Source organism: Metopolophium dirhodum, chromosome 4 (assembly GCF_019925205.1).
Source record: "Metopolophium dirhodum isolate CAU chromosome 4, ASM1992520v1, whole genome shotgun sequence".
NCBI lineage: Eukaryota > Metazoa > Arthropoda > Insecta > Hemiptera > Aphididae > Metopolophium > Metopolophium dirhodum.
Genome location: NC_083563.1, coordinates 33,318,395 through 33,329,765, shown reverse-complemented (window position 1 = coordinate 33,329,765; position 11,371 = coordinate 33,318,395). Strand labels below are relative to the sequence as shown.

The 11,371-nt window shown below is 29.1% G+C and overlaps 1 protein-coding gene across 5 annotated transcripts in view; it reads right to left on the bottom strand.

Moving 5' to 3' along the window:
- Positions 1 to 1,015: 1,015 nt before the first annotated feature.
- The window catches only part of LOC132943924 (prolyl endopeptidase FAP-like), a 282,440-nt gene continuing 272,084 nt past the window's right edge, over positions 1,016 to 11,371 (bottom strand). For all 5 annotated transcript variants that reach the window (XM_061013088.1, XM_061013090.1, XM_061013091.1 and 2 more), the window contains 9 exons: positions 11,029 to 11,258; positions 10,055 to 10,216; positions 9,648 to 9,793; positions 8,017 to 8,144; positions 7,819 to 7,916; positions 6,888 to 7,082; positions 6,644 to 6,801; positions 6,089 to 6,300; positions 1,016 to 5,204 (listed from right to left, as the gene is read on the bottom strand). In XM_061013088.1, coding sequence (XP_060869071.1) covers positions 5,061 to 5,204; positions 6,089 to 6,300; positions 6,644 to 6,801; positions 6,888 to 7,082; positions 7,819 to 7,916; positions 8,017 to 8,144; positions 9,648 to 9,793; positions 10,055 to 10,216; positions 11,029 to 11,258 — 1,473 coding nt within the window. In that variant the 3' untranslated portion in view covers positions 1,016 to 5,060. The remainder of the gene's footprint in view (positions 5,205 to 6,088; positions 6,301 to 6,643; positions 6,802 to 6,887; positions 7,083 to 7,818; positions 7,917 to 8,016; positions 8,145 to 9,647; positions 9,794 to 10,054; positions 10,217 to 11,028; positions 11,259 to 11,371) is intronic.

The window sequence follows — 11,371 nt, the reverse complement described above, 5'->3', positions numbered from 1 at the left end:
CTCAATGACACCATATTGCTACTCTAGTAGGTACCTGTATAACAGAGCGGTTACCTCATTGCCCCATTTTTATGTTCTAATTTAGAATAGTATTTTAGCTTCTTAGTCGGCTACTGCAAGTGAATAAATTATATCAAAACTACATGTTTAAAAAGTTGTGTGTTCGACATATTATAATTGTGTATTGTTCAAAACAAAAACACTGTCTACACTTCCTATACAGTTTATTGAGAGTTAAATTCCAATGAACACATTGTTAGCATCTTCGTTGAAGCATTATATTTTGACGAGAATAAAGTTAGTTGCTTTCTATCTGAGTGTTAATATGAATATTCATTAGCTATGCTTATAGAGAATGTTCAACCATGTATACTGCTTAAAACTTTTATTTTTATTGTTCATGTACTAATTGGTAACAGATAAACGACAGGTATAACAAAAGATTTGCGTTAAAAGTCTAATTCAGTTGTTTAGCAACTATTAGTATTCGAACTGAATTAATCTTAGACTATTGTATGGATATTATTTTCCTTGACGGTTTACAGTTTTCATTTAACGCATATAATATACAAATATCCAGTGGAATATTTTAATTAATTATTAGAGGAATTACTATTTTTTTTGTTTAGATCAAAAAAGCATACCAACAATTCATTTTTAAAAACTTGCGTTACACTAAAATTTAAAATTATTTATTTTAACCTACAAAATAACAATGACAAAATAATCAGCCACTAAATGTGACTGATTAACCTATTTTTGAGTCTAAGTTTTCATAGTTTTTATTCGTAATGAATGTTAGTATAGAAAACATTTTCATATTTTATAATAAACCTATTAAAAAAAAAAAAAATTCCAATTGGTGATATAGTAAAATATATTATTATCAGACCGATATTAATGGTTAATATTTTTGGTAATTTTATTATTATTTGGTGTTATAGTAGGGAAAATGCCCATTTAATCAAAAATCGCTTCAATCCATATGAATGAATAAATACTATATTATTATTATTTTTGTTTTTTTTTTTCAGTATATTATAATAATAATACATTACATCAGAACGGCGCAAACATTAAAACGGTAATAGGTTTATAATATTTTCAATAAGTACACAACTATTAAATATTAACATCAATAAATCACACGCATAACACCGTATACTTAGCAATACGTTAAAATTGTTTTAAACGTATTATTTATTAGAAACACACAGTATGTAAATCATTTTTTTTTAAGTCCATATATTAAAGTATTAATAATTTTAACAGATTATAACCATATAATATAAATTTATATTATTAATGCGGTAATTAATGTACATTATACATTCAAAGCATAAATATGAAACGGTTAAGTTACAAATATTACATTTTTAATTTTATATTTTTTATGTGAGTAATAATATAATATAGCTATAAAAAACAATACAATACATCTACACGTCGTATTGTATTAGTTGTTTGTATATTATTTAACATAAACATAGGCCTGTGTGTGAACTCAGGGCGATATCTTTAAGACATTGACATTAGATATTTTTAATAGGTACACGTTTTTGTTCAACTAAAAAAAAAATATATATATATAATATTTGTATTCATAAATTGTATACATAACAATACGAAAACGCTGTAACGAAATCTTTTTAAAACAACTATGAACTAGGTACTTGCTACACAAAAGCGTTCGACACTTGTATCGCCGCCGAATCAAGTGTTGGTGAATAAAATATAGGAAACTCATTTTTTATTTTTATTATTATCGTTACATTGCGATCGAAAAAATGTTTTATTTGATATGTTTTCAACATTTTCAAACGAAAACCGAAGCCAGCCTACGGTATATTATATTATAAATATTACGAGGAACTTTAACCTAAGAATAATAATAATATAATATGTATAGTGTTATTTTCATTATACGAGTAAAGACGTTATTATTATTAGGGGGTTCTCGCTTGCTATGTTTAGTCCACAGTAATAATATTGTTATGATATTATTATTGTATCACTTGTAGAGAGCTATTCGTGCGATCTAATCTAAATAGTCGCCGAGACATAAACCGTTGTTTATGCTATACGCGCTGGACGGATTTTGGCACCTCGGGCTCATTGCATGCAATTTTAAAACGATGCTAAACACAACAACTATATGAAAAAGAAACGTATATATATATATCAAAACACAGCCAAATTATTCGTATTAAACAAAACCAAGAGATCAAATCTTAACGGAAACGTCATCAATGTTGGGAGATTTGGACCGATGACGTAATAATAATATCATCATAGTGACTGTAAAGCTAAAATTGAATATAATTTACCGTACAATAAATTATAATGTTTCGAAAATTACTGATTTACTCTACGTAGGATTGAAATTACACACACACACATATATATATATAATAATATAGAATTTGTATTCACGGTGTACCTATGTATTTTTCGGGGGGACATAAATTAAGCAGAGAAACGAAGAAAAGTATGGTAATAATATTGCGATATTAAAATATACAATTTGTGTGAATAAAACAAGAAAGTATCAACTTTTTTAAAATCTATACCTATACCGTCTGTAAAATACGATTTTTATAATTTTTTTAAGATTGGAATGTATGTGATACTATTTTTAGACGTATAATTAAGTACAATTCAATTAAACGGCAGCGGCTTTTTATTGGAATTATGATTTAATATTGTTATAAAGATAAAGTGTTCTATTGGAAAATTTAATACGAAAATGAAGGCTTAATGGAAATATTAATCAGTCTGCAGTCACCTCTTTGGTAAAACTCTTAACGTAAAATGGTGATAGAAAAAAAATATTCATTACAAAATTAACATAAAACAATATTCATCACAAGCAACAATATATCTAAAACATTTGAGATATATAAAAATAAAATTTTACACAAAAAAGATCCAAAAACTGGGATACATAATAATTTTCATAATCGATTATTCCTCATTTTTTTTCTCACAATATAATATTTTATATGGACTATTTTTTTTTTCGCAAAACAATAGTTTAACGTTGAATGTTGAGTGAAATTATTGTAATATAGTTAATGTTATATGTATTCATATAAAAAATACATTTTTATTATTGGTTAGAATTGTATATTTAGTTTGGATTTTTTCCAAAATAAAATTAACACGCTCGCAATACTTAGTTTACTTAGTACTAAATTAATAATTCTATACGGTATTTTCATTATTTTCAAAATTATCTGCAACATTATCAAACATGATTTTTTAATACACACAATTCACAAAACTGTATAAGTACCTGCTAAACTTTAGTTACTAAAGGAATGTATAAATAATATAATATAACAACAATGATTTTTTTTCTGTATACCAAATAACAACAGATCAACTCGTATAGAGCACTAGGATAGATACATTATACTAAACAATTATCAATGAATGTTCCGATCACTTGAACTCACTGAAATGTATTATCCAGTTTTGAATATTACAAGACACTTTTAAATAATTACTTAAATGTTTAATAGGCATACATTTATTCCACAGAAATTAAAATGTCTTTACTTCTTAACATCCAATAACATAAAATAAAATTACATTTAGACATTGTTTATCAATAATAGTTTTTTTTTTCAAATGATTTCATATTTTCAAGGAACATAATACGGTTGAAGTGATTATTGTTAAGTATTTAATAATATTTTTTTGAATGAACTGATCGTTAAAAAGTATTTTTTACTAACAATCTGTTAGCTTTTCTCAAAATGAATGTACACAGATATTTAGGCAGTTAATTATTTATATATTTTTTTAGCTATCATTAATTTCATACACGTTGTATAAAATAATAACATATATAGTGTTAATATTTATGAAATAACAAAAGTTGTATTTATTAATGTTTTACTGTTATGACGCATTGCAACAATTTTTTTTTTTTGTATAGTCGTTTATCACAGTATTACTTGAGCCAAATAATGTATTCGATATCCTACGTAACAATCAATAGAAAATCGACTATATTTCAATACAACAAATTTTACTGTTTTTCATGTTATTTTTCACGAAATTATTTGATAACCAGTAAATTTAATATGTCCGATTCACACTAGCGATAAAATTATAAATGTAGTCGTTACAAAAACGTTCTACCGTAGTTAGTTCTGATTGGAAAAGCAAAATGTACATTTGAATGAAACCTGTACAATACATTATGTGCGAAATGTGACCACCGTGTTACTAAACAATTTGAGTGTACAAATGATTTTACGAAGATGAACAACTGTGATCAGTAAACTATGGTTTATGAATACATCAGATTGATTCCTTAAGCTCTCAATGATTATGTGGTAAAAAAATAAAGTCGTACACCAGGGTTATTATTGTTTTAAGACTCCGCTCGTTCGAAAATTTCGCAGATTGTCGAATTTCGTGATCACGATATTTGCCTGTCTATTTTTGGAATACAATATTAGTTCTATTTCGTTATGAAATGGATAACCCTGTGAATATTTTAGTATGATCGGAATTCATTTCTGAAGCCGTTAACGGACACGTATCGGCCGATCCAGTGACGTGTATACGCATTTTGTTTTTCCAGGGGGGGGGGGGGTAATTATAAGGATAATTGTAATTATAATAATTATAATTATTATGAGGAATTATTTTAAAAGCTCCTACGATAAAATGCTAAAACATAAATTAATGATTGCCACGATTATAAATACACAGCTGATTACACAACGCCCAAGCAAATTCACCCGTATGTAGATTGTAGGTGCCGATAAGAGATTGAGAATAGTGTCAAAAAAAACAGATTCTGCAACTATTTGATGTATGGTTATCACAACTTATTATTTTGATAAGTAACATACTTTATCAACATATTAGTGAGTAGCAATTATTCTTGAAAAAAAAAACTGTTTTCAACAATGTAAACGTTTTTTTTTTCATGTTGGTTCAAAAAATTTTATGGGAATATAAGTTACTCCCTGGAAGTATATTATACCCCTATTCCCCCAGCCATAAATACATCACTGGGTCAATATGGTTTGTATTATGTATTACTGCGTGAATGCAAAAAAATTTAAGCTTTCGTCCCAGTCGTCAAAATCCAATGGACCGAAACACTCGTCCCAAAAATGTTCCATAGCATGCAATAAATGTTTAGTTGATCCATCGAAGGTGTGGCCTTCGTCCGGATACGTCTGAAAAATAAAATAAAACTGTCTTTACAATGTTGTCACCTAGTATAAATTCGATAACATTTTTTTTTTTTTTTTGTAAACAAAATTACCCTTGGCGACATAGGCCATAGGGATACAGTTATAATTTAATGTAACTTATTTCTAACGATGTACAGATAAGTCTGTGAACAATTTATACAGGCTTTACAGTTTATTTTAAAGTTTTGCTTTTATTATGAATTCGATGATGGCTGCTAGTGAAGATCTGTTGTATCTGAGAGATTTCGATAAAACTATGTTACTTAGTTGTGACAAATGTTATGCAATTATTGTAATAGTATTATTCGGAGTATATCGTTATTAATATTATATTCTTTACAGTTCTTGTAAACACTAGATTTGTTATTTATATTTAATATAATACAAAATAATAATAAATTGTATGTACATAAACAGAACTGACAATAATTCTTGATATAAATATACTTTTGTATTCGTACTCCAAATATAGTTCACCAATTTGAAAAAAAGTAATAAAAATATCGAGCATAGTTTATTATTAGGTTTTTTTAGCAAATCATTTAATTTAATAAATGTATGTCATTCAAGGAATATTTTGTCTACATTATATTATTATTACAACTCAAGTAACTTAATTTTAAGTTAATTTTTAATAATTTAAGCAAAAGTAAAAGTGTATAATTGTTTGTAAAACTAATTAGAAACTTCTTTAACAGCTATATTTTATAATTTTTCTTTAACCGTAAAAAAAATTGACATTATTTAGAGATAATGTTTTATTTCTGTATTTGTGCCTTTGCCTTTTAGTTGAACTTTTCTCTTCTTTAAATTTATAACTTATACTTAATAAACTGCAGAATAAAAAGTAATGAATGACCACGCACTTGGTGTCTGAATAAAATCCCCTTCTCTGTTAATGCTCTAATCAGCATCATGCTATGCTGATAATGGACCGTTTCATCTGCACTGCCATGGATTAACATTAACAGTTTTTTATCCAATGTAATTGCTTTTTTGCTTAAATCCGAGTCTTCGTATCCACGGTAATTGTCTGTCACATTTGGGGTGCCCATCAACTTTTCAGTCCAAGCCGAATCTAAAACAGCAATAGACATCATTTTAAGTTTCGAAATGAATGCTTAGTTAATTGGTTAAGTATTTCTATTTTTTGCACATATAGGTATACAAATTGTTTATAAATTATTTCAATATGAACAATAATCAAATAACTTTTTGTTGTAAATTGGTTTGAAAATTGACAAAACAGTAAAATATTGTTTTTCTTTTAAAACAAAGTAAAAACAAAAATTGGTTTTATAAAATTACAAACTAGCAAATATTATTTAATCATTTATCTCTGAATTCATGTGATTTTACATAATGAATAGTTACCTACGCGAATACACCCATTATACTAGGCTAGATATTATAATAATTACCGAAATGCGCCCAATTCGTAATCGGCGACGTGGCAATTCCGCATCGAAATACTTCCGGTTGCTTGGCCAATATCATTCCAGTGGCGTATCCGCCGTATCCTTTTCCCCAAATGCCAATACGATCTTTGTCTATGAACTTCATCGTATCCTTGAGATACCTGTACATCAAAATTATGTTATACCATACACGTACCGCGTTTAATTAAACAATGGACAACAGTGTAAATTAAATTTCTGTAATTACAACAAAACCGAAAGCTGGTCCTGGATGTCCGTGATTCCCATTTTATAGTAAATTGATGTTCTTGACCTGTCGCCCTGGCCCAGTGTTCCACGGCCGTCGATTATGGCGATGATAATGTTTTTGTTGCTGCATAAGTACGTGGCCCAATCCACAGACCACTCTTCGGTCACCGACTGAGTGCCGGGCTTGCCTTTTCTGTAACCAACAAAAATATTATGATTTACCCAAAAATGCACGTTAACATGATATAGGTAACAATATCAAACATTATTCCGAATTAATAGACAAAAGATCTAAAATGAATCGGTCACTTGTATAGATAATATTATAAGTAGTGTACATTAATTGTATATTCACAGTACGCGATTCAGCCACAGCCTCGATGTTCAATTGGAAATTTAAACAACAGAATCGCTTACAGGTGTATCTGCTTATTGTTTATAAATGCATGATCGTATTGTAGAATATTATGTACCTTTCACCCACCAGAGAAGTAATAAAACTTGTGAAAATATAATTAAGATTTAATTTATAAAAGTAAAAAAATGTTTCATTTGATAATTTGTGTTCTTCACTCGAAATAATTATTTCAGTTTTATAATGAGGTTTGGTGTGTATGGTAAATATTTTCGGGGAAGGGGGCAAACCCGATTTTGAGTGTGCAATCTCCCTGTAATTTTAAAATACAGTAATTTTTTTTTGCGTGAGTGGAAAATAGACAGACAACGAATGTGTAATTTCCCCGTAATGTGAAATACGGTAAAATCCGTGTGCTCCGAGTGGGACATTCCCCCTTGCACACGGTGTAAATTGCAACGGAGAAAAAACCAAAGAACTGTGAACATACAAATGTAAGCTTCTATAGTAATAATGTTATTATATTATTGTAATACGACAAAAAAACTAAAATCTTCAACATATCTATTCTTACATGTATAAAATAAACGGAAACGCGGTTTCATCGTATTCTTTAAACGCAGGGGGCAGCATCAACTTGGTTTGAGCTATAAATCCGCTCTCCACCTCCACCTGCGGAAATAATTTTGATTTTTTTTTTTTTTTTTATCAATTATTACTTAAAAGCCATATTGGCTTATCCCACTGTTTATAGTTGTTATTAATCATTAACCTGCATTATTTGTATGTTAGGTTTAGCCATTGCAGAATATTTAGTTGCCAGTGCAGTATAATTGTTCAATATCATTACTTTTTGATTTATCTGCAGGTTCATCAATATCACTTTTGGAACTAGGGGACCTGTAAATAAAAAGTATTTTATAAAACATCTTTAAAAACCACACTATTTAGAAATGTTATTTATTTGTAATTTTGTAAAATCATGGAGCAACCAAAATGTTTAATACATTTTATTGAAAAATTAATATTATATTAAGTTTTTAATGATCCACAATTATTAAACTCCAAAACAACCATGTAGGTTCATTATTTGCACAATTATCTAGAACTAAAAAGTGCTGAATCAATACAGTATTAGGTATATAATGTTGGTATTTAATAAAGTTCAAAATAAAATCTTTTAGTTCTTATATTAGTACCTATATTTACATAATAGAACTCAATAAAATATGATAACCAAAAAGTACTATTTCATATTCATCACAATATTAATAGTTATTGTAAGTACACATGTATCAACGAACTAAACGATTTCATAAATAATATTAGGTATCATATTATTGTTGTTTTTAACATACCCTTTTTTGTTTTACCAAATTTTGTGGGAAACATATCTTCATTCAAATTAGAACTGAACCTTTCTAACTAAGGGGAATAAAATATATTAACTACAACCAGAAGTTAGACTGTACCTGAAGACATTTTTGGATTTTATCTGAAATTTTTACATAACCCATCGTATTTTACATTAATTTTTACTTGTTTAAAAACAAATTTCAAAACCTTAAACCGTGTTTAATTATGAGATAATATGACAGTCATCAAAAACGTTCAGTAAAAATGAAAGTATTAATGAATGAAGTTTAAAATTGAACCAATAATTTAACCTGAATAATTTAATCAAATTACTAAATTATACAATTTTATAATTTTTACTTTTTTAATATCGTGAAATGTACCTCATAGTTATTTAGATTATATTTCGTTTTCATTATACTGTAGTTGCTTAACATTTTCATTTTTAACGATGTTCGGGAAAATTATGTTTTTTATAAGACTACAAAATAAAAATATAAACGTGCATGTCATAACTATACTTTAAGAGAAATACAATATAATATGTACATTAAATTAAAACACTTGGTGAAAATAAAATAATGGAATATATTAGCATTAGATACTTTGATGAACAACTTTGATCGACTTGTATAAACAATATATCTACATACGCCAGATAGGTATCGTGGTTTTTTTTATGACAGATTATGATGCATAGAATTCCTAAATATTGTATTCAATTGATAAATAATATATAAGTTTATTTTCATAAAATAATTATTTGCTTGTATCGAGTAACTCAATGATTATCTTCATACAATATTTTAATATAGATTAATTACAGATGTATGATAACTTAAATTGATTTGTTCTCAACTCAAAATCAGTCGCGTAAATATGCTCTTTCGACTTAAACGAAAAAATTTTCATTTATAATGTAAGTGACAACGCCTCACGGTCCAGCGTTTTTTTTTTTTTTTATCGGTTTTTGAAAGAACAATAGCTAGGCAATCGACACATTAATTAATTATATTTAATATTTACAGAAATTCAACTAACGCTTACCTAAACATTCTAAAACGTAGTATTTGGAATTAGGGTACCGACAAAAATGAGATCGGACATATAGGCATGAGTTTGTCCTCACTGGCCACGAGTCTTGAGGAAGTTTTGACGTCTCCAATCCCTTAAGACTTAACCGGAACGAGTCGCTGTGAAAAAATAAATCATATAACTCCATCTGTTGAATAGTTCATACATTACGACGGTAGACGGTAGCGCACTCAAGAGGAAGGACGATAACTTACAGACGATAACCCACCTACTGTTGTAGGATTTATAAAAAAAAAACCTATGCAATTTTTAACCTTCGGGACTTTTTTTTTTTTTAAACGCGATGCACAACGACACAAAAACTGTCAGATGATTGTTATATCGATATTAATCACACGCGCACGGAGTTTCAGACTTACCTGATATCCGAACTCATGGATGTGTCCATTTTGGAAGTATTCTTTTGCGGTCCGCTCGGAGGGCACGTCATACATTCCCAGCCCGCCGTGCTGTTTACGTTATCGGGTACTTTGTATAAATGCCTTTGCGACGGTTTCCCCTCCGGTATCGCTTCAAAGTATCTGTAAATTAAATTTAGCGTTTCTAAAGTGTAAAATTATTCACCGACAATTATTCCGCAATAAAGCGAATAATAATTGAACGTTTCGAACAGACACAACTACTCTGTGATACTACAGTAAAGTAAGTTTTCATTAATTTGAAAACAGACGCTCACGCCCATCCAACGTGGCCCCGACAAACGTAATATATCGTTATAAATTTGAATGAGTAATTTTTTGTTTTTCGACCGTTTGGGGGAATATCGAATGTTAAATTTTATACTTTTACGGATTTATTATATGAAATAGTCGATTGTGGTTTTACGCTTATTACACGTCCTGTCCCATCGTAATCAGATCATTTGGAAACGTCATTATATAGATCCCTTAATGAGTTTTACCTAGATACTCATTACACGATCAATCACACCGCGTCTGCTTGTCAGTAAAACGATGGAAACATAATATTGCTCCTCGAAACGGCGTGGGTGACGATAATAACAATAATTCGATTGTACCACGAAAATATTAATATCGTCAATAAATATTTTGCGATACCGATTCGTTTAAGATCACGACCGATGGTCATAAACTTAATCCTCGCGATAGCGTTGAAGTCGGCGTGGATAACTATTATGCAGACACTGTTATTATACTATTGAAAATTTTGTTTGGATTTATTAAACGTTTAAAAAATTGTTTCATATCGTGTTATATTGTTATTAAAATAATTCGTTTACTGACATCGGCTGTAATAACGGTTTCATACTAAAAAGTGATTTTCGTTTGATTTACAAAAAAAAAAACTTTAGTGTCTAATAATAATTGTTTACATTAGCTGGTTCGTCTGGTCCCACTGAACGATTCGGACGACGCAAAAGCTTCCACTCGTCAGCGGGAGTACGATTTTTGTGGATATGTCCACCAGGCAGATGTGTGGGTACGTGCCACGTGGACCATCAAGCACCGGTAATATCGCCAAGTAGCTAGTGCCATCCTCGTTGAACTCGACTTGGGTGTTTTCCAGCCACCCCTTTCCATCAGCGATTTTCTCCACGTAAGACTGAAACGACATATTATTACGTCACGGTATATGTTAGTTTAATTGTAGGTACCTTACACGGAGATAAAAAAAAACTATTTTTTGTTTTCAATAAATGTACTGTTTGAAATCGT